Raw genomic sequence first — 23,573 nt, 5'->3', positions numbered from 1 at the left:
ATTCTACTGCCCTCAAGACAGAGAGGGACTCTGAGAACACTAGTGTCTCAGGCCCCAGGGTTATGAAACAATGGAATCCTCCTGGAACTGCTGTTATTTACCTGGTCTGTGTGCACAGTGGGCCTGCCTGAAGCTGAGCCTGGCTGAGGTCAAATAATCACTCTGCTGCCTGGTCCTTTCCTCCCCTTTGGGGAGGTGAACTGAACGCAGTGGAGCCCAGCTGCCTCATCCAGTCTGGTTCTGAAATGGATTCCCCTTCCCCACTGTCCCACCTACCTGAATTTCTGGCCTGACTTCTGTCTTCGCTCTTGCTTGCTACCTACTTGACACTGCCTGTACTTGGCCTTGCTTGGGAAAGAGCTGTGGAGTTAAACCAAATTGCACTGAGACCCTACAGGCACGGTAAGCTGCTCCCGCTCCCAACTCTTCTCTAAACCTCCAGAAAGAACAACTAGCTCCTTACTGTAGGCAGAGGGCCATCTGTCATCATCTTCCTCTGGTAAGAGGCTTGGGTATTAGAAGATGAATGGCCTGAGCTCTGCAATACCCCTCCCCTGGGGCTGCTGGTGACAGCCAGTTGTGAGGGAGTGGGCCTAGACAAGTTCAGGGGTGTCCTTGTAGGCCCAGAGCTGGAAAGCAGAGGTCTTGGGAGGGAGCTCAGTGTTGGTCTCCTAAAGAGAAGTTGATCTTACTTTGCCACATAAGCTCCCTTAAAAAATGGGCCTAGGCCCTTACCTGCTTAGAAAAGTCAGTATAGAACGTGATCATTCCCAACGATCTGACTCAGTGGCAGGTTGAGAACTCAGCTATAGGTCAGTGGTAAAAGTACAAAGTGGAGAGAGACCAGGACTTCTAAGTTTGGAAGCTGGCACTCTCAAGTTGAGGGGTCTGCTGTTCCTGCAGAACCTAGGCTGAGAAAGAGGACAGGGACCCCTAAGACCAGAACCAGAGAAGCCTTATAGGGGAGAAGAGGGGTCAAGGGAGGCAGCTATAAGGTCAGGGCAGGAGAGTAGGAAGACTGGGAGTGATACTAAGGCTGGCCTGAGAGACAGAGCTTTCCACAGCCAGGAGATCTAAGGGCAGGGAAGGTCCCTGGGGCCGCTCGGGTCTGCAACAGAAGGCTGAGAAAGGATCTGTGCCTGGGAAGCTGGAAGCAGGTCACAGGTTCAGGCGTATCAGCTCCTGGAGTTTGGCCAGTTACCCTGGCAATATCCTGGCCTCTCTGCCCCTTGGGTGCCTTTGGGTGACTTTCACCTTTGGGTCATTGATGCTTCTTTTGAAGGTTCTTACTTGTTCTTTGCTGCGTTCAGGGGATGGGACTGCTTAGGAGCTGGGGAAGGCCAGGGCAAGAGGGGAAAGAGCTGGTGCCAGGAGAGCTTACCACTCTCTCCTTGTAGACGATGTATTTCAACCACTTAAAGTCCTGCCACTTGAAGCCGGCGAGGACAAAGAGAGAATCCCGCTCGTACTGCTCGGGCCGCTGCATGGCGCCCTCGGGGTAGGTGATGCGCAGTGTCGTTTTGCTGCCCACGTCCTTCTCAAAGCCTTTCACTGGTGCTGAGTTCAGTCTACAGAGAGCAGGCCCAGTCAGAGGCTGAGCTGGGTCTGTGTTTGGGGAGGCACCATGACCCCAGAATACCCCAGGCATGGAGAACAGGGAGTCCGGTCACCTGGGCCTTGTCTTCTCAGGTGCCACCCCTAGTTGTCTGTTCCAAAGCCCTCCAACCCAGGGCTCTTGAGGCATCTGCTGACCTCCAGCCCAACCAGCCAGATAGACAGACAGTTCTCAGTGGGCTCAAGGCTAAGGGTTTGGGCCAGGACACTCACCCGAGGTGCCATTTTGGGGAGCTCACCTCACCACAATGTCATAGTCGTCAATTCGTGACCCCAGAGACTTGTTGGCAAGAACGCCCCCATTGCCCACGATGATGCAGCGGCGGCAGCGGAGGCTGAGGGGAGAGGGGCAGAGACCTCTGTAGAGAGCTGCCCACCAGCTCTCTTCCCCTGCTCCTTTGGCCCTTGACCCCCATGCCGTTGTTCAGGACCAGGCTGGGATAGAGGAAGGCCAACGGGCTTCTGGCAGCATTTCTGAGAGAAGGCCTGAACCACACAATGGGTAGCTGGGCCCTGAGACTCTCCAGCATCTCTAGGCCCTGACAATTCCCCAGGAAAACAGGGGTGTGGCAAGGCTTGGGTGCCAGGCTGGATGGTGAGGAGGGAGCTCTGGTAAGATGGCATTCTAGGGTAAATATTCTCCAAGGGGTGGTGGTGTTTAGGCAGGCTTCAGGGGAGAGGGAAAAGTGGGCCGAGCTTGGGGTTATACCAGGAAAGCAAGAAAAAGGGAACAGGACAGGAGGCTTTAGGACTCAAGGCTCCCAGCAGCCACTAGGGAGCTCACCCGTCTTGCTTCTCCCATCCTTGACCCTGGGGCTTTCGGCTCTAGAATCTGTTGGCTTGTCACTGCCTTCTGGACTTAAGCCTTGTCCCCATCACCTGCCCCCACGACTTGGCCCTCAGTCCCATCACTGGACTGTTCCCAGCCACAGTGTCTTTGGTTCTTATCCCTAAACCTCTGGTATCTGAGGACTGGGATGTCTTGCCGAGTTCTGACAGCCCATGGGGGTGCAAGTCAGGTGGAGTGGTTCCACTTACCCGCTCCACCTGCCCTGTGTGTGTACTTTATGTGCATGTGTGGATGTGCTGGAGAAACTGCCCACGTCCAGAGCTCAACACCTCTGCACACTACCAGGCAGCAATGGGGAGGGGGCTGGGCAGTGCGTGGCTCACCTGTCCAAGGCAGGGGTCAGGCGGTACTCTTTGGTGACTGACAAGATGGCTTTGATCAGATTGTCTGCGGACAGAGGAGAGAGGTTTCTGTTACAGGGTCACTTACGTTTCTACAAAATGTTTGCTGATAATCCTATGGGAAGGCACAAGTTCAGTTCCTGGAGGCTAGAGTGAAAGTGGAAGTGGAGAGAGCGAGCTCTGGACACAAGGATGTGTTGGGCTACTGCCCTGACTTTCCTCCTGAGAAAGGAGGTGAAGACAGGAAACAGACAGGCATATCACTGCCTGGGGACCCACCCTAACCCTGGCACACAGCTTCTGGGAGGCTCATCTGGTTTTCTGAGGCTCTGTGGTCAGGCCCCAGGACATGCATTCCTAGGCCAGGGCCTTCCCTGGAAGCTGGAGCATGTGGTCTCCCCTGGAATGGCAGTACCTGCTCAGGGCTAGTGACCCCCTTGTGCTTATCTCTGTGCCCCCACCCAGCAGATACCAGGAAACAAAGGAGGAGACACCCAATGACTGAAGAGCTCACCACGTGGCTCATTATCTGCTATCACCTTTCCCTCACTCCCTCCCACTCACATTGCCAATCCCGAATCCTGCTCTTTGCCAGGCTGTCTACCTACTCCCTGAGCCTGGCTCTGCCCATCTGTACTCCACTCAGCAGGGACTACCATGACTTCTGTGCTCTCAGACCTTGTGCCCACTATTTAGACCTCATCTCCTTGGCCTCTCTCTGGCTTTGGCAATGCTGACTGCTCTTCCAAACTCTGGTATAATGAGAGCACTATAATATAATGTATAGTGAATAACAAGGGTATTGGGTTTGGAATTAAATACTGGCTTTGTCCTGTGACCTTATATAAATCACTTCCTTTCTTTGAGCTTTAGTTTCCTCATCTCTAAAATGAAGATAATTTCTACTTTGTGGAGTTGTTAGGAAAATACAATATAATGTACATAAAGACCTAAAAGTAAAGTAAACTGGTATCTCCACAATGGAGAGCATCTTAATAACATCAAATAACCACAAAGCTGTGCATATACTAAGATTCTACAACTATGCTCCTAGGTGCACAGCATTTAAAAAGTCACACACTTGCTCCAGGAGACATGCAAGAGTTTTCACTGCTGAACTGTTTGTAATCGCGAAATGCAGGAGGCAAGCTGAATGTCCACCAAAGGAAACAGATTAAATGTGGTCTATGAAATCCTATGCAGCCATTAAAAAAAAAAAAATCAATGACCTACAGCTATATGTACCAATACAGGTACATCTCAAAAACATACTAAAAAAATCAATATGAAGAATACACATATATATACATACATGTACATATAAAGATACAATTTATAAAGTTTAAAGACATATAAGAGCAGTACCATATTTTTAACAAATATATAAATATGTAGTGAAAGTATATAAATGAAGCCAGGTGTGGTGACTAACACCTGTAGTCCCAGCGCTTTGGGAGGGCAAGGAGGGAGGACTGCTTGAGCTCGGGAGTTTGAGACCAGCCTGGGCAACATGGTTAAACCCTGTTTCTACACACACACACAAAAATACAAAAATTAGTCAGGAGTGCTGTTGTGTGCTTGTAGTCCCAGCTACTTGGGGAGCTGAGGTGGGAGGATGGCTTGAGTGCGGGAGTTGAGGCTGTAATGAGTTGTGTTCGTGCCACTGCACTCCAGCCATGGTGACAAAGCAAGACCCTGTCTCAAATATATATAAACAAGGCATGAGAATACCAACAATGAAACCAGGATAATGCAGGATAATGGCTTCCTGGGGAAGGAGGAGAATGGAGTAGGAAGGGCCACACAGAAGCTTTAATTGTATCTCATGTTTTATTTCTTAAACTGGGTAGAAGGTACATGAATGCTCATTATTCCTAGTATTTTTTGTATGCTTGAAATATTTCATGTGAAGAAAAAATGACTCCAAAATTAAAAATAATAAACTTATACTTTTTTAAAGGAGGGGTTGGAGACACTGGCAGATGTAGCTGAGAGGTCACCTTAAGGACTGAGAAGTATCCCTTGGATTTCTCTGGGACATGGAGCCATTTCACTGGAATAGTGGGGTAGGATGGGCAAGGGTGCAGATGTTCTTCAGGAGTAAATGGTGAGACAGAGGAGGCAGCAGGTGCAGTGAATCCTTCCAGAAGTCAAGTGAGAATGGGGTGGCGAAGCAAACCTTTAAGCAGTGTTCGACACTAAATGCCTTCAGATATACCTTACAGTGGGCTTCAGGAAAGGCCACAGATTCCCCCCCTTTTCCCATTTCCAATTTCACCTTTAAGGAAGAGCATACTGCTACTAATTAGCCCAGGTGAAGGATATGGATTGGGCTTTGTTTTCTAGGAGGAGAACCTCAGCAGAAAGAGCACACTCTAGCAGGTGCTCTCTGCTTGCTGGCTGATGGGCTCCATATCGAACTTTCCTGGCCTTTGTAGCTATCCCATCAGTCTTGGGTGCAGATTTAAGAGAGAAAAGCGGCCTTCTTGGCTGCCTGCACCCAGGGAAAAGGGGTTCTTTATATGGTTGAACCCGACCCATTAGATTTGTCCTTGGAGGTCTGAGGTCAAAGCTCCAGCTCAACAGTTTTTCCTGGCCACTGTCTTCTTTTTAGGGAGAGGAGGGCCAGCTGAGTAGAGGGTTCAGGTATTCTTGAGTCTCCTGGCCAAAGGACATCACCCCTTTAACAGTTATTTGACATAATTCTGATCACAACTTTACACAATAGTATTATTCTCTCTGGTTAACTGATGAAGGAACTAAAGAACAGACAGGTAACTTGTCCAGGGTCACAGCTAGTAAGGAGGCAGAATGGGGATCTGATCCCTCTATGCCTGACCCGTAAGTCCAAATTATTTTCCATCATGCCATGAAATAGCACAGAACTCGACAAAGAAGCAGAATTGTTCAACTACTAGGGAGGATGGGAAAGTCTTAAGTTAGGAGGGAACTGTGTGGGTGAGGTCCCTAAGGCAATGGAAGGGGAGTTCCTGAGTAAAAGGGAAAGGTTAGCCTTGGACAGGATAAGGAAGGGTTGGAGGGGAGGTGAGGTTCAGGTGAAAAACATCAGGATGGGCTGAGAGAGGGACCTGGGGGCACTCTTGGGGGCCTGTCTCTGTTTTCCCTGGGAATGTCCCTACCATACCGAGTACTCTAGTGTTCATGTCAATGGCACACCTTTTCTGTGCTCTCACAGCTCCTTATACTTCCCTAACCAGAGCCCTGCACTCTGAGTATCTGTATCTCCACTATGCTGGAGGTTTTTCAAGAGAGGAACCAAATCTACTTCACTGTTGTACACTTAGCCCCTGGGAAAGTGGTGGGCTCTGTGTAAATACTCCATTGAAGAAGTAAAGAAGCCGGGCACGGCTCATGCTTGTAATCCCAGCACTTTGGGCAGATCACTGGAGCCCAGGAGTTTGAGACTAACCTGGGCAACATGGTAAAACCCTGTCTCTACTAAAATATATATATATATGCCAGGCACGGTGGCCTATAGTCCCAGCTACTCAGGGGACTGGGGTAGGAGAATCACTTAAGCCCAGGAGGTGGAGATTGCATGAACTGAGATCATGCCATTGCACTGTAGCCTGGGCGACAGAGCAAGGTTCTATCTCAAAAAAAAAAAAAGTGAAAAAAGGAAGGGAAAAAGGTAGAGAAGATTTGTTGAGAGTAGAGAAGGGTAGATTCTCAGCATGGAGACTTCCAAGGATGCAGCTTTGCCCTGAAGGATAGGGAGACAGTGGGGGGACGAGATGTTAATGTAGGTCAGGATTCCCAACATACCTTGACCTTTGATCCCAAAAGGCGGCACAAACTCCCGGATTCGAGCCCACTTGCGAAAGGAGTCATCTAGGAACATGGGTGCTGGCTTGGAGAACCTGGAATACAATAGGACTGTTGAGGATCACAAAAACGCAATAGGCTGGAGTACTGGTAGCGCTTCTGTGCGCTGGTCTTGGCTACGGATCCGCATTCCGGCACATCCCCTCACCTAGCCTGTTCACCAGGTTTGACAGATCTTGTTCAGTGGACCCTGAGTCTGAGGAAGTAGCCCTGGTCAGTCTTTATCTGTAAGAGTGGAGAGACAAGATTTGCTCAGCAAGGATCAATTTCTCAGAGCTGGAAGCTCTCTGGAAGGTTGTGCAGGCATCCATCAAATAGTCACTGCTGCCCACACTGTTCCTGCAATCTGGGAACATGGAGATAAGACACTGTCCAGCTGGGCAGAAATACATCCAAAAATATAGTCTGTGCATGGAGATAGATTTTGGAGAGAATTCTGGGAGACAGACCACCTACAGTGAGGAAGAAGGAGAATTCATGGTGAGAGGGCAAAGCAGGTTAAAAGCCACAGGAGACAGAAGTTGGGCAGAAAAGAGAAAAAGTAGAGTCCTAGGAGGCAGGGTTGAGGGGAGAGGTTTCAGACCAGTAGGAATTTGAGTGCATTTGCTGGTGGAGAGAAGAAAAGAGAGGAGGCTAAGTTGGGTGGTAGTGAGGAGGGACCCAGAGCTTCAGAGGAAGGCTTGATTTGGGCCTGGAGGGGAGATCAGCGGAGGTGGTGGGGGGGTGTGGGGGTGTGGGAAGGTGAGAGAAGGAGGGTAAAGTGATGCTGAGTTGGGGGAAAGAAAAGGCAAGTCTTACTCTTCTTGGAATGGGCAGGGAGGGGACAGGCTTGGGGAGGAGGAGAGCAAGTCTGCAGGGAGGCAAAGGGAAGTGAGGCACAGAGGGAAAAGGTATGGCAGGAATTGAGCTCTTCAGAGATGACTGGAGAACACAACTTCACATGGACGCCAGCACCCTGGCTTTGAGGCCCTTTTCAGGGGAACTGGCAGCCCCAAAGATAGCCAGTTCCTGATCACTCACTGTATGCTGAGAATTTTGCCATGGGGCCTGCTCAGGACCTTCCTGACCACAAATGAATGTGTAAAGGCCTGGGCCTCCGTGGCTCTGTCTCTTTATTTCTAACTCAACCTGAATCAGCCACTGAATAACTGGAGGCTGCCAGGGTGGCCCTCCAAGCCCAAAAGCAAACACAGCATGGATTTCTCATCCCTATCATCACTAACATTATAAACAGCACTCCCAGGAGAAACAGTATCAGTTATCACTCAGAGGTCTGGTATTATTAGAGATTTTGAGGTGAACTTGAAAGAGGCAGAAAACTCTGAATCCTGCTCCCTCCCCCATCACTCTTGCTGGGAAGATGTCAACACTTGGGAGTTCTGAGCCGGGTCCCAGCAATTGAGTCAGTGCACTCCCCCTACCAACCCATGTCAAAGCGTAATGCATATTTCTTGTGCCAAGTATAGAAAATCTAAATAAATTAATATATTTGATGTTTTGCCAGAGGCTCTGAGGATCCCAGTCATGGTCTATGTGTAATATCAAAACAAACATGGTCCCTAGGTAAGCCTTCACCAAGACCCCCTTCTTCTGTGTCAGGACCGAGCTTATACAATTCCTGTAAAGTTTCTCTCAGAGTCAAGCTTGGACAGGATTTTATCTGCTTTCCAGTATGTACTAGATGTCATATGCAAATAAAGTATTCCTAAGATCTGGCAAATGATCTCAACATATTTTTTCCTTCTCCTTGCTCTCCTTCCTTTTTATTCAGATGACTGGAAAATTCAGTAAGTTTTACTTTTAAAAACACCTCATTTTTTGTGCAACCTGTAACATGTTAGTTTTGGAAAAAATACAGACAACCACTCTTTTATGCAAAATAAAAAACCCACAATTGTACAACACAGAGATAATTAACCTTATGGCATACATCCAAACTGATTTTCCTTTTCCCATATTACTTTGTAGACTGTTTTGTAGATTGACTTTCTCCTGCCATATAGACTGGGTCAAAAAACAAAACTTATAGATTGCTGATAATATGACATGAATCAACCCAAAAAAGCAAAATGTAAAAGAATGGACAAAAGTAATATGGCCAAAAAAAGCAGCAGCTGCCATATTATTATTATTATTATTATTATTTTGAGATGGAGTTTCGCTCTTGTTGCCCAGGCTAGAGTGCAATGATGTGATCTTGGTTCACTGCAACCTCTGCCTCCTAGGTTCAAGTGATTCAGGTACGGCCCAGGTACTGCCTCAGCCCCCTGAGTACCTGAGATTACAGGTGTGCACCACCATGCCCAGCTAATTCTTGTATTTTTAGTAGAGATAAGGTTTCACCATTTTGGTCAGGCTGGTCTCAAACTCCTGACCTCAAGTGATCCATCCACCTCAGCCTCCCAGAGTGCTGGGATTACAGGCGTGAGTCGCCGCGCCTGGCCAGCTGCCATATTATTAATGGTCCAAAAAAGTTCACAGGACAGATCCTGGCAAAAGTATTAAATGGGCCTGATAAGAGTTTCTTAAAAATCTTTGGCTCTAAGGTATAACCTATTCATTTCTTGCTTTTATGGTCTGTTTTCACATGTTTTTTTTTTTTTTTTTTTTTAAAGACAGTGTCTCACTCCATCATCCAGGCTGTAGTCCAGTGGTACAGTCACAGCTTTCTGCAGCCTTGGCCTCCTGGGCTCAGAGAGTGATCTTCCAGTCTCAGCCTCCTAGTAGCTGGGATCACAGGTATGCCCCACCACACCTGGTTAATTTTTAAAAAAGTTATTTTTAATAGAGATGAGGTCTTGCTATGTTGTCGGGCTGGTCTTGAACTCCTGGGCTCAAGTGATCCTCCTGCCTCAGTCTCCCAAAGTGCTGGGATTACAAGTGTGAGCCACCACGCTGGGCCACAAACACTTCCAACTTTGCCTCTTTCTTTTATTAGGCCTTTGTGTTTTGGATGCTCTTTTTATCCCTTGAATGATTCAGTCAGCTCTCCTCTAACATTTCTTTCTGCTAGTTGGGTGCACCACTTTGCAAAACAAACTCATTTTTTCCTCCAGTGTATATATTTTTTAACTTTTCATTATGGAAAATTTCACATATACAAAAGTAGAAAAAACAGTACAGCCAAACTCACTACCCCCCAACTCAGCTATTTTCAATCATGGTCAATTTTGTTTCTTTTATACCCTATATATTTTCTTTCTGTACTATTTTGAAAACTCCCAGAAATTATGCCATTTAATTCATAATATTATCACACCTAAAATTTTAACTATAATTTTTTTCTTTTTCTTTTTTTTGAGAGAGGGTATTGCTCTGTTGCTTAGGCTGGAGTGCAGTGGTGCAGTCACAGCTCACTGCAGCTTTAAACTCCTGGGCTCATGCAATCCTCCTGTCCCAGCCTCCCAAAGTGTTAGGGTGACATGAGCCACATGTCCCAACTTATAATTTCTTAATGGCAACAAATGTCCAATCAGCTTTCAGATTTTGTTGTCTCATTAATGTTTGTTGATTAACAAATACTCTATAGTTCTTTTAAATCCATAGGTTTTCTCCTTTTTTCCCCCCTTACAATTTGTGCTAAAGAAAATGGGTTATTTGTCCTGTGGAGTGCCCCATATTCCCAACTGCACTCAGATATTGTTCAGCATGTTCATCTGTCCCCTAAACTCTGTATACTGCTGGTTAGATCAGGAATAGACAGTCTTCCATGATGCCCTAAGAAAGAACATATACATGCATGCTACCCTGTGATATTAAGACTGATCATGGCCAGGCATGGTAGCTCATGCCTATAATCCCAGCACTTTGGGAGGTAGGGGTGGGTGCATGGCTTAAGCTCTGGAGTTTAAGACCAGCCTGGGTGACATGGCAAAACCCCGTCTCTACAAGAAACTAAAAAATTAGCTGGGTGTTGTGGTACGTGCCAGTAGTACCAGCTATCTGGGAGGCTGAGGTAAGAGGATCGCTTGAGCTCGGGAGGCTGAGGTGGGAGGATCGCTTGAGCTCAGGAGGTTGAGGCTGCAGTGAGGCAAGATCATACCACGGCACTCTAGCCTGGGTGACAGAGTGAGACCCTGCCTCAAAAAAAAAAAATTATTGATCAAGACTGGGTTCAAGCTGGGCGAGGTGGTGGCTTATGCCTGTAATCCCAGCATTTTGGGAGGCCAAGGTGGGTAGGTCACCTGAGATCAGGAGTTTCAGACCAGCCTGGCTAACATTGTGAAACCCCCATCTCTACTAAAATACAAAAATTAGCTGGGTGTGGTAGGGGCACCTGTAGTCCAGCTACTTGGGAGGCTGAGGCAGAAGAATCACTTAAACCCAGGAGGTAGAGATTGCAGTGAGCCGAGATCACACCATGCACTCCAGCCTGGGTGACAGAGCAAGACTCCATCTCAAATTAAAAAACAAAACAAAACAAACAAAAAAAAATTAGGTTCAAGTGTTCTTGGCTAGAACTGATAAAGTTCTCAGCAGCTCTGTACAGAATGCTTGTAGCAGCCACTGAGGATCACTGCTTAGATCTATCCTTTTGGCTACAGTACTTCTATAAACTTTCCCTCAGTAACTCTTTGGTAGCAGTCCTACAGGAAAGATGAGATAAAATGCTTATTTTTTCCCCTATTTACCCATCTGCAGAATAATGAGCTGATTCCTTAGCACCCTCCAAAGATGATTAATGGGGCTTTTTTATGTTTTCATCATTAGGAAATTCAGACATTTTAATGTATTTGATATACGTCAATCTACTGTAATTTTTATAACCATTATTCTTATTTATTCGTTTATTTTTTTGAGATGGAGTTTCGCTCTTGTTGCCCAGGCTGGAGGTGCAATGGCGCAATCTCAGCTCACTGCAACCTCTGCCTCCTGGGTTCAAGCGATTCTCCTGCCTCAGCCTCCCGAGTAGCTGGGATTACAGGCATGTGCCACCACACCTGGCTAATTTTGTACTTTTAGTAGATACGTGTTTCACCATGTTGGTCAGGCTGGTCTTGAACTCCTGACCTCAGGTGGTCTGCCTGCCTCAGCCTCCCAAAGTGCTGGGATTACAGGCATGAGCCACCGCACCCAGCTAATCATTATTCTTTTTGGTACTCAGATCATCCCATCTTTGGCCAGTGGCGTCTTTTCAATTTGGCTCCTGAATCTTCTGGACATACCCTACTAATCTTTGATAATGTCCTGGCTTTCTTGTATGAAAAGATGTTTCAGGCTGATCTTGTATATTTCTTGGCCCTACTTGGAATCAGTCATTTTTTCAAGGAACCTGGTTCCTTTTAATTGGTAATGGTATTTACAGATCACCATCAGAGTGGCTAGGGAAGCTCATGATGTTATGGGTTAGTCATTATTTCCAGGCCGGACAAAACTAGGACATACATATATTTCCTAGTTATATGTATACAGGTTGCCCTATAGAGTATCCTATATTCCATATTTTCCTAGTTCTAGTCAGATACTGTCGAGCATGTTCATCTCTCCCATATTTATCTGTCAGCCAGGCTAGAGTGCAGTGGTGTGAACACGGCTCACTCTAACCTCAAACTCCTGGGCTCAAGTGACCCTCCTACCTCAGCCTGCCAAGTAGCTAGGACTACAGACATGCATCCCCATACCCAGCTAAGATCTCATTTTATTTTTATTTTTAGTAGAGATGAAGTGTCACTATGTTGCCCAGGCTGGTCTTGAACTCCTGGGCTTAAGTGATCCTCTTGCCTCAGCTTCCCAAAGTACTGAGATTATAAACGACAGCCACTACGCTCAGCCTCAAACACTTTCCACTTTGCTTCTCTCTTTTATCAGGCCTTTGGCTTTGGATGCTCTTTCTGTAGCTGCTCTTTCTAGTCCTTGAACGATTCAGCTAGCTCTCCTCTAATACTTCTGTTAGTGGGTGCATCTCTTTGCAAAGGGAACTCGTTTTTTCCCTCTAGTGTATGTATTTTTAAACTTTTCATTATAAAATATTTCACATATAAAAAAGTAAAAAAAGCAGTATAGTCAACTCCCCACCCCCACAACCCAGATTCAGCAATTTTCAATCATGGTCAATTTTTTTTTTTATACCCTATTCACTTTCTTTCTATTTTAAAAATTCCCAGAAATTATGACATTTCATCCATAAAATATTTCAGCATTATTTTCTAAAAGATAAGGACACCTTAAAATATAACCCTACCTAAACAACCTTTCTGAAAACATTATCACACCTACAATTTTAACTATCATATATTTTTTGAGACAGGCTCTCACACCATTGCTCAGGCTAGAGTACGGTGGTATGATCTTTGTTTACTACAACCTCAAACTCTTGGGCTCTGGTGTTCCTTCCACCTCAGCCTCCTAAGTAGCTAGGACTACAGGCATGTCCCACCACACCTGGCTAATTTTTTATTGTAGAGATGGAGTCTCACTATATTGCCTAGGGTGGGAAATAATTTTTTAAGGAAAAGAATACATCATTCGTTTGTAACTAGTATTCCCAATTCAAAATCAGGATTATAAGATTTGTATTTATCTTTTTCTTTTTCAAACCAGCTTTATTGGTATATGATTCACAGAGCAAAAAATCCATCTGTTTACCTACTGTATTTGACTTTATATTTGTATCTCTTTTAAGCGGACATCCTTGTTTCCGGTGACATTAACGCGATTACTTTTTTGCTTGTTCCTAACATATGCATATAGAAAATGTATATAATGGTTTCAGAAAAATAATACCAGTATACTACTAACACTATCATTACTAAAAACAATTCAAGGTTTCTTTGCAGATCTTTTTGCCTTAGGGTATACCCCACTAGAAGAACAGACAAATTACTTTGCATTTCCCAGTTGAAATAATTTGGCTGAGTTTAATTCATCAATGACATGCTACATAGCTGGGTTCATTTGTTCCACTCTGCTTTTAAGGGAGAGCTTTACCCTCATCTGAATTTAATTTTGTTTAATGATTTTGTAAAGTTCTGCATAGTTACACAATTAAATTCACAAACAAAATATATTAAAAGAAGTCTAGCTTTTATTTGTGTCTACCTGTTACATCTAGTCCCATACAGTATTCATTTTTATTTTTATTGTATTCTTGTTTTTGATATAAGTAAATAAATGATACGTGTGTTTGTGTATTCCTATTTCCTTCTTTATTCACTAAAGGTAACACAGTACACATTCTGTCTTGTCTATTTTTCTTTTTTTTACTAAACAATATTTCCTGGTTATCCCTCCATGATAATTACATACTCCATGATTGATGATGTACCTTATTATTTTAATTTAATTTAATTTTTTTTTTTGAGACAGAGTCTCACTCTGTCACCCAGGCTGGAGTGTAGTGGCATGATCTTGGCTCACTGCAATCTGTGCCTCCTGGGTTCAAGTGATTCTCCTGCCTCAGCCTCCCAAGTAGCTGGGACTACAGGCATGAGACACCACACCTGGCTAATTTTTAAATTTTTTAGTAGAAACAGGGTTTCGTCATATTGGACAGGCTGGTCTCAAACACCTGACCTCATGATCCACCCACCGCAGCCTCCCAAAGTGCTGGGATTACAAGCTGAGCCATTGTACCCAGCTGATGATGTACGTTATTTTATTTAATCAATCTCCTGGGTTGTTTCCAGTCTTTTGTAAAGTAGGTTCTACTAGTAGTGGTTACAATGAATAATTTAATGCATATATCTTTTCTATTTGCCAATGTATCTTTGAAATAGATTGCTAAAAGTGGGTTTGCTGGATCAAAAGCAAAGTGTTTATCTTTAATTTTGCTCCATACTGCCAAATTCCCCTCCACAGGGATTGTGCCATTTCGCAGTCTCCACCAGTGGTGAATGAAAGTGCCACTGCCCCACGACCCCTGCAACATCACCAAGAGTACACTGCCAAATATTTCGATTTTGTTAGTCTGATAATGTTTGGAAAACTCTGCCCCTACCGCAAAAGCTCTCTCTCTCTCTCTTTCCCTCCCCCACAAAGAGGCTCCCTTATCTCTCACTTTACATACCGGCCCTAGCCCTCCCGCTGCCCAGCTTCCCGCCGCCCAGCAGTTCAAACTGACCAACAGTTGCCCACCACCTCGGCTTTCGGCTTCCCCACCCCCCAGCCCTTCAGCCCCCTATAAAACAACCCTGCCCCTCTGAGCGGCGCGGCCATTTTTCCTTTTCGTCCCAGCTGGCCTGCCCGGAGGCTCTTTCCTCTCAATAAAGCCTGAACTTAAGGAATTTCCTCTAGCCTGCGGTCCGGTTTCTTTCCCAATGAGCCCAGTCTTCCCGCAGAGGGTAGGTCGGACAAATGGTGCCGAAACCCGGGAGCTGGGGCCGTTGGCCCGGCCATGGCCCCACTCCCCGACCTACCCAACACTGGCCCTGCCACCTCCACGTTCCGATTAAGGTAAGCCAAGTTTTTTCTTGCTTTGCCTTCCCCCGCTTCCCGTCTCCTCTTCCTACGGCACGGTGCAGTTGCTCCCTCTCCAGCGTTCCGCACGGACTCCTTGCCTAGTCTCGGCCGAGCCAAGGTAGTCTTCCGTTCCGGCTCCAGGAGCCTTCCGAGGGACAGCCGCCAGACGGGGGATGCCCCTCTGACCGCTTCCCTTTCCGTACTTAATTGTACTCCGGGGAATTTGCAACAAATGGGGACGCCTTTTTGTTGCATCTGCCCATCCGCGCCGGAGGGTCTGTAGCTGCGCCTGCCATGGGAAATTCGGAGTCCAAAATACCTCTGAGCACCCCTCTTGGGTGCTTGCTGCGAAATTTTACCAAATTGGGATATTCCCAAACCCTCAGAAAGAAAAAGCTTATCTTCCTGTCCCAGGTGGCTTGGCCCCAATACAAACTCAGTAACCAGTCACATTGGCCCCCGACTGGCACTTTTGATTTCAACACCCTCCGAGATCTCGATGATTTTTGTCGCCGCACGGGCAAGGACAATGAAATTCCTTACGTCCAGGCTTTTTGGGACCTCCGTACCCACCCTGACCTATGTTCTTCCTGCTCCACCTACCAAATCCTCTTAGCTCGAACCCCTTGTAAATCTTCCTCCACTACCTCTCCCCCTCCCTACTCCTCACCAGAGGATCTGCCTGAACATCTATCCTCTCCTGCCAACCTCAGCAACCAGTTGCCATCAACGGCACGCTCCTCCCCCACTCCCTCTGCACCTCCTACCTCAGAGGCCATGCCTCGCTCTTCCTCTACTCCCTCTGGGCCCCCTCCCTCGGAGGCCTCACTTCCTCTTGCCTCTCCGGTGGCGGCCCACACCCGCTCCCACCAGCCAGCTATCCTGGCCCCACTCTGAGAAGTAGCAGGCGCAGAAGGTTTAATCAGGGTCCATGTTCCTTTCTCACTCCAAGACCTGTCCCAAATTGAGAAACGTTTAGGATCCTTCTCAGCTGACCTGTCCACCTATATTAAAGAATTCCAATACCTCACTCAAGCATAAGAAGCCCTAGTCCGGTATACTCGACTAGATCCAGCCTCCCAAAACGGGGCCACTGTATTAGCCTCCCATTTTATCTCCCAATCAACACCCGACATAAGAAAGAAACTAAAGAAAGCAGAAGAGGGGCCAGAGACTCCCATCCAAGACCTGGTAAAAATGGCCTTTAAAGTATTCAATGCCAGGGAAGATGCGGCTGAGGCTGCCCGCCAAACTCGCATGAAGCAGAAGGCTGCCCTCCAGACCCAAGCCCTAGTGGCGGCTCTAAGGCCGGCAGGGAACCAGAAGCCCAAGGCCGAAACCCATGCCCCTCCGGGAGCATGTTTCAAATGTGGAAAGGAAGGACACTGGTCCCGAGCCTGTCCACAACCACGGCCACCAACTAAGCCTTGCCCTATCTGTCGGCTCCCGGGACACTGGAAGTCAGACTGCCCCAGCTTCCCCAGGGTGCCGGTTCCTCAAAACAGACACACTGGCGTTACACAGCCGGCAGTCACCCTCAGTAGGGAGGAGACTGCTTGCCAGAAGCCGACCTCTGAGGGAGCTCCGTTCCCCAGTCTATTAGGGCTGCTAGACGACTAGCGGGGCCCTGGCTTTCCGACTCCGGTTACCCTCACCAAGCCTAGGGTCACAAGACATGGGGGCTACCTACTCCGCACTTCCTTCTTATTCTGGCCGTCTCACCCCTTCCCAGGTCTCGGTCATGGGAATTGATGGGACCCCGAGTATCCCCTACCAAACCCCACCACTCATGTGCTCATATAACTCTACTCCATTTACCCACTCTTTTTAGTAATCCCCACCTGCCCAGTTCCCCTTCTGGGGCGAGACATCCTTTCAAAGCTGAAGGCCGTCATAACCTTCCCCACCGCCAGCCCACACAGCCTCTTTCTCCTAGCCCTCAATACTCTGCCTCGGAACTCCAGACCCTCCAGTCTACCCCCGGGGTACGGTTCAAGGATGACTGGGCCTTCAAGCATAACCTCCTCATCCTCCCTGAAAAGCAAAGGTACCAGATAATCCAAGACATCCACAATTCACTCCACATTGGGCCTAAAGCCTTATACTGGTTCCTCAACCCACTTTTTCACCCTCACCATCTCCTCAGTACCATACAGGAAGTCCAGTCCTCATGTACTGTCTGCGCGAAAACTAATTCCCAGGGTTCCTGTCATCCCTGGTGCCAGCTTCATCAGCTACGCGGGTTCCTACCTGGCCAAGACTGGCAAATTGATTTCACCCATATGCCAAAGCACAAACAGTACCGGTATCTGCTAACCATTGTTGACACTTTTTCAGGCTGGATTGAAGCTTACCCCACAGCCTCTGAGTCTGCCGGGACAGTAGCCACTCATCTCATTCAACACATCATCCCACGCTTTGGACTCCCAGCCACCATACAGTCAGACAACGGCCCAGCCTCTATCTCCAAAGTCACTAATGCCGTTTCTACCTCTCTAGGAATTCAGTGGAAGCTACACGCCGCCTACCATCCTCAGTCCTCTGGTAAGGTGGAACGGGCCAATGGCCTAATAAAGGAGCATCTGACTAAGCTCATGCTTGAGCTCCGCCAATCCTGGGTAACCTTGCTTCCTATTACCCTCACCAGGTTGAGAGCAAGCCCCGGGGCCCATCACAGCTTAGCCCGTTCGAGCTGCTGTACGGTCGCCCCTTCCTACTTTCAACTCCCCCACCGCCAGAGACCACTACTCTAGACAGTTACCTCCCCTACTTTACTCTCCTTCGCAGCCTTCTCCGAGAACATGCCAATGCTTCTCTCCCCCAACCTACCCAGCCATCTGAAAATACACAGAAAGTCTCCCTCGGAGACTCAGTTTTTATCAGGTCCCTCTCCCCAAAGCCCCTCGCCCCCAAGTGGGAAGGACCATACACAGTGCTCCTTACCACTCCATCAGCTATAAGAATTGCTGAAATCCCATCTTGGGTTCACCTCTCTCGGGTAAAAAAGGCTCCTCATGGACCCTCCCTATGCTGGAAGGCTGTTCCTACTGGCCCTTTATCTGTCAAACTTACCAGGGCCTAGCAGCCACACCCCCTACAGATGGAGATTCTTCCTAACTGAAAACTATACCAAAACCACCTTCATCTGTAATACCCCCCATACAGCCACAACCATCTTCTTGCAACTTCCGACTGCCCCGCAGCCGGATGCCAAAGTGCCATATAGCTGAACTTCACCAAATTCCGCAACGTCCATACTGATATACCTCTCATGTGCTTCAATCACGACCAACCATCAGGAGCACGCAATAATACTCCTTGGCGCTCCTGCATGGGATGTACTTGGATGAGCTGTCGACTACATATAGCTATCGAGTCCACAGTACCTGCCCGATCTCAGCTCAAAATCATCCCAGACATAGATGGAGAAGGAAACACCATTATCGGTTCTACACGGTATTCCCTTCTCATACCTGACCCCTGGGACAACCGGTGGAAAAGCCCCCAGAAAGCTGCCGTGTATGACCACATAGATACCAAATATCCCTCTTCCCACCTGTACATCTGGCGGGCATATGTACGTACAGTCCACCAAGTCCACTCTGATATTAGCCTACAAGAAAAATCTCTAAATGACCAATTGCAACCACATTTGCCTCCGTTTTCCTGGTTAACCTTTCTCCAAGAAGGAATCAAGTTAGCTAACCTCTCAGGATTAACTGACCTAACCTCATGCCTCATGTGTGCCTTCTTAGGACAGACTCCCTTCGTTGCAGTCCCCTACCCCATCCCTCTCAACCTTTCAGCCTCAACTTCTTCCTTCTCCCCCATCAAGGAAGTTGATCTCTACACTCCCACCTGATTTTGAACAGCTACCTGTGTGCTATTCCCTAGGCCGAAACTTCCCTAGCTGTAACAGAACTATACGGGTAACCACTAATATAACAGCCCCACGAGGAACGTTTTTCTGGTGTAACAAGACCTTAACAAAAACTCTCTACATTGGTCTTTCCTCATCTCTTTTATGCCTCCCGGTAACCCTAGTCCCTCGACTCACTATATATTCCCCAGCCGAATTCCAGATGCTGCAAACTCCCCATCGCCGCACCCGATGAGCTGCCTTCCTACCCATTGCCATTGGAGTCTCCCTTGCTGGTTCAGCACTTGCAGCAGGATTAGGAGGAGGGGCACTAGTCCACTCTCACCTGGCTATAGCCCGACTGACCTCGCAATTCCAAGCAGCTATTGATGACTCTACTGAGTCTTTAGCATCACTCTAATGACAGATCACCTCAGTTGCCCAAGTTGCCTTGCAGAACTGAAGAGCCCTAGACCTGCTCACTGCTGAACGAGGAGGGACCTGTATCTTCCTACAAGAAGAGTGCTGTTACTACATCAATGAATCCGGCCTAGTAGAAACCCAAATCGAGAGCCTCCAGAAACTCAAAACTAACCTGCAGAGTCAGAAGTTCTTGGCTGAAGCCACAGCGTGGTGGTCTTCCTCTCTGTATACCCTCTTGTCCCCATTGCTTGGGCCCCTAGTAGCCGTTTGCCTAATCTTACTTATTGCTCCTTGCTTTCTACAGTTCCTACAGCGGCGCTTTCAAGAACTGACTTGAGTCACCATCCACCAGATGCTGCTCCAACCCTACCCTGAACGAGTGCAAGAAACAGACCTCTCCCTGAACATCCAGGCTCCTTAAGAAAAGGGACCTCTTCAGAACCCCCCGTTGACCCTTGTCAGCAGGAAGTAGCTAGAGAGACAACCGACGTCCCTGACCCCCTCTTTTTCTTTTCTTTAAGGAGTCGGGAATGTTTGGAAAACTCTGCCCCTACCGCGAAAGCTCTCTCTCTCTCTTTCCCTCCCCCACAAAGAGGCTCCCTTATCTCTCACTTTACATACCGGCCCTAGCCCTCCCGCCGCCCAGCTTCCCGCCACCCAGCAGTTCAAACTGACCAACAGTTGCCCACCACCTCGGCTTTCGGCTTCCCCACCCCCCAGCCCTTCAGCCCCCTATAAAACAACCCTGCCCCTCTGAGCGGCGCGGCCATTTTTCCTTTTTGTCCAGGCTGGCCCGCCCGGAGGCTCTTTCCTCTCAATAAAGCCTGAACTTAAGGAATTTCCTCTAGCCTGCGGTCCGGTTTCTTTCCCAATGAGCCCAGTCTTCCCGCAGAGGGTAGGTCGGACAGATAGGAAAAAAATAGCATTTCACTGTCGTCTTAATTTGCATTTCTTTTGAGTGGGATTTAGCATTTCATTTATGGAAGGGCCATTTGCAGTTCTTTCTCTGCCAACTTTATTCATATCTCTTGCCCAATCTTTTAGGTATTTTTTTTTCTTTTTTAAAAGTTCTTTCTATATTTAATATATAAACTCTCTGAGATACAGTTACAAATATTTCCTCTCGTTTTCTGATTTATTTACTTGGGTTATAATGTTTTCTGTTCTTGCTTTATTCTCCCCTCATTTTTGCAAAAGATTTTTACTTTTTCTCAAGGCCGGTGACAGAAAGAAGCTGCTATGGTCACCCTCAGCCTCCCACACAACAGTTTTTTTTTTTTTTTTTTTTTTAAGTCAACGTTATCAATCTTTCCCCTCTTGCTTCTGAATTTTGAGTCATAGGAAAGTTTTCCTCATTCCCAGGTTATAGATAAATTAATCCATACTCTTTTTTAGTATTTGTGTGTTTTCATGTTTTACATTTAAATCTTTGATCTATTCTGGTTGGTATAAAGACTAGATCCAATTTTATCTAGTTCTATATGACTAACAACGGCCTCTTTTTACCTGTTCTAAGACTACCCTGTGGCTTTTCCTAGGAGATTTGCATGCTTATTTTCTTCCTGGTTTTCCCTCCTTGTATCATTGGTTGCAGCCCCTGGATTCAAGGAAGTTATCTAGCGTTCCCTCAACAAGTCCTGTGCTGTGCTCTAGCCTCTTTCTTCTCCTCCTTCACTTGACCACAGGCATGCTTTCATGGTGATGGGGGGATCAGGTTTCAAGATAGGAACAAGGACTTGGTATACCCTACATTCTTGTTACCCTAGAATGCCCAGAAAGAACAGTGGTGGATGCTAAAATTTCTTTTCTTTTCTTTTTTTTTTTTTTTTTTTTTAAGAGATGGAGTCTCGCTCTGCCTCCCAGGCTGGAGGGCAGTGGTGCAATCTCAGCTTACTGTAACCTCTGCCTCCTGGGTTCAAGCAATTCTCCTGCCTCAGTCCCCTGAGTAGCTGGGAATACAGGCACATGCCACCATGCCTGGCTTATTTACGTATTTTTAGTAGAGACGGGATTTCACCATACTGGTCAGGCTGGTCTAGAACTTCTGACCTCGTGATCTGCCCACCTCCGCCTCCCAAACTGCTGGGATTACAGGTGTGAGCCAGCGTGCCTGGCCTGGATGCTGGAATTTCTAACAATCACAGCCAGCACCATAACTTTCCCCAACATCATCGTCACCTCCATCACTACATCACTATCACCTTATTACCTACCCTCACCAAATTTCAACCAATAGTCTACCAACTCTGCATATTCATTCAAGATTTCAGCACCTGTCTTACATTCTATGCAAACCCAATTCTTGCTCAACTATTTTCAGAAGCTTCAATGTCCTACAACTCTGGCCTTAAAGATGACTTATTTGACTCCAGTGACCCTCTCATCTTCACTCCATGTCAGCCACTCAGTTCCACAGCCACATTCTGAAACTCTTCATCACTTTTTTTTTTTAATTTGAGATGGAGTCTTGCTCTGTTGCCCAGGCTGGATTGCAGTGGTATGGTCTCAGCTCACTGCAACCTCTGCCTCCTGGGTTCAAGTGATTCTCCCTGCCTTGGCTTCCCGAGTAGCTGGGATTACAGGCATCTGCAACCACGCCTGGCTAATTTTTTGTATTTTTAGTACAAATGAAGTTTTGCCATGTTGGTCAGGCTGGTCTCAAACTCCAGACCTCAGGTGATCAGCCCGCCTCCACCTCCCAAAGTGCTGGGATGACAGGTGTGAGCTACCGTGCCCGGTCAGTATTTATTATTTCTTTGTGTTGAGAACATTTGATATCTTCTGTCTAGCTATTTGAAACTTATACTATCATGAACTATAGTCATCCTAGAGTGCCATGGAACACTAGAATATATTCCTCCTATTTAGCTGTGATTTTGTAGAATTTAACCAGTCTTACCCTATTTCTTCTTTCCAGTCTCTGGTATCCTCTGCTCTGTCTCACTGGTATTAAGTTGAAAGGCTACTTCCCCTGGACAGTCTCCTCTGACTCCCCCAGGCAGACTTGCACTCTTCCTCCAGTGTTCTACTGCACTTTGTTCAGCCCCGTGAGGTGTCTTGGTGCCTGCAGAGGCCTTGGAAACTGGGCTGGGACTCATAAACAACAGGAAACGTGGGGGTGGGGTGATGGTAGAGATGGTGTGCGTGTGTTTGTGTTAAATTCTGCAGGTGGCCTAGCCTCATGCTATGCCTGGAACAGAATCCAGGGCCTTCCATCCAGACCAGCGTGCCAGTTTGGGGGCCTGGCCAGGGTGCAGGTGGCCCTGAAGGTGTGGAATGACTGGTCAGACTAGCGGGGGCGGGGGACGCCTGACCTGCTTGCCCTGGCCTAGGGGGTAGCAGGGCAGGGTGGGGCAGGCTCCAATAGACAGGCCCCAGCCCGCCAGCCCCGCCAGCACCCCAGCACGCGAGGCGGCCTCAGGATCAGGTTTCAGCAGGGTGTGTGTGAGTGCGTGAGAAGGACCCAGGGAAGGAGGAGACAGAAGTTGCACTGGAACCTGCCTATCCTTTCTCCTTAGATCCAAGAGCCTAGGAGAGTAAATGCTGAGTGTGTATCTGACCCCTGTGCCTCTCACAGCATAGGTGGAACCCCAGAAGCCAGGAGGCTGCCCTGCTCACAGACCTGTAGACTGAGAGAGGACTATGATTAGGCATAAGCATCAGGCTAACCAGCCAGGAGGGGCAACCTGGGGCCCTCCTAAGGGATCTTCCAGCTCATTTAATGCTCACAAATGTGGCTAAGGTGCAGCGTATAAGGTGAATGTCCTCAACACTGGCTCACTGACCTAAACCAGGCTCTAAGGCTCGGAATATTAAGCCTGTATCCATAGACTGGCAAGAAAGCTGACCGGTCTTGTTAAGGAGTGAGGCGAGGGAGTAGTTGAATGTGGCCACCAGCAGATCAAGGGTTCTGTCTTCTTCTTAGTTCCCACCAACCCAGCTGAAAGAGGTGCTTCCAGATATGGGTTTGCTGGATTAGGGTGACAGATGGCTTCAGCTTGGCAACTATGCCTGTTTGGGCGGGTCGTCATCCTTTTAGCCACTTCTTCTCAATGAGTATGACAAGTGTGAGTAGCCCATGAGACAAAGGGAAGGGAGAGCCCAACAAGGAGTTCTTAGACCAGGGACCACAGCACATCAGTCTGTTAGATTCAGCCATAGGCCTTGGCTCCTACAAGACGAAACTGTCATCCAATAGGATGAAGCCAAATCCCACAGATGCACCTTCCTAGAACCTTCTCTG

At 47.5% G+C, this 23,573-nt stretch overlaps 1 protein-coding gene across 24 annotated transcripts in view; it reads right to left on the bottom strand.

Moving 5' to 3' along the window:
• The window catches only part of ST3GAL3 (ST3 beta-galactoside alpha-2,3-sialyltransferase 3), a 238,927-nt gene that overhangs the window by 29,454 nt on the left and 185,900 nt on the right, over nucleotides 1–23,573 (bottom strand). For 20 of the 24 annotated variants that reach the window (XM_017974624.5, XM_017974627.5, XM_054259255.2 and 17 more), the window contains 4 exons: nucleotides 6,592–6,686; nucleotides 2,788–2,851; nucleotides 1,854–1,949; nucleotides 1,382–1,568 (listed from right to left, as the gene is read on the bottom strand). In XM_017974624.5, coding sequence (XP_017830113.1) covers nucleotides 1,382–1,568; nucleotides 1,854–1,949; nucleotides 2,788–2,851; nucleotides 6,592–6,686 — 442 coding nt within the window. Of the gene's footprint in view, nucleotides 1–276; nucleotides 361–1,381; nucleotides 1,569–1,853; nucleotides 1,950–2,787; nucleotides 2,852–6,591; nucleotides 6,687–23,573 lie in introns of all 24 variants that reach the window. The other 4 variants (XR_013519985.1, XM_078331517.1, XM_017974631.5 and 1 more) reach the window with 2 other exon arrangements.

This window comes from Callithrix jacchus, chromosome 7 (assembly GCF_049354715.1).
Source record: "Callithrix jacchus isolate 240 chromosome 7, calJac240_pri, whole genome shotgun sequence".
Lineage (NCBI taxonomy): Eukaryota > Metazoa > Chordata > Mammalia > Primates > Cebidae > Callithrix > Callithrix jacchus.
The sequence above is the reverse complement of the archived record's forward strand: the minus strand, read 5'-3'. Positions and strand labels throughout refer to the sequence as shown.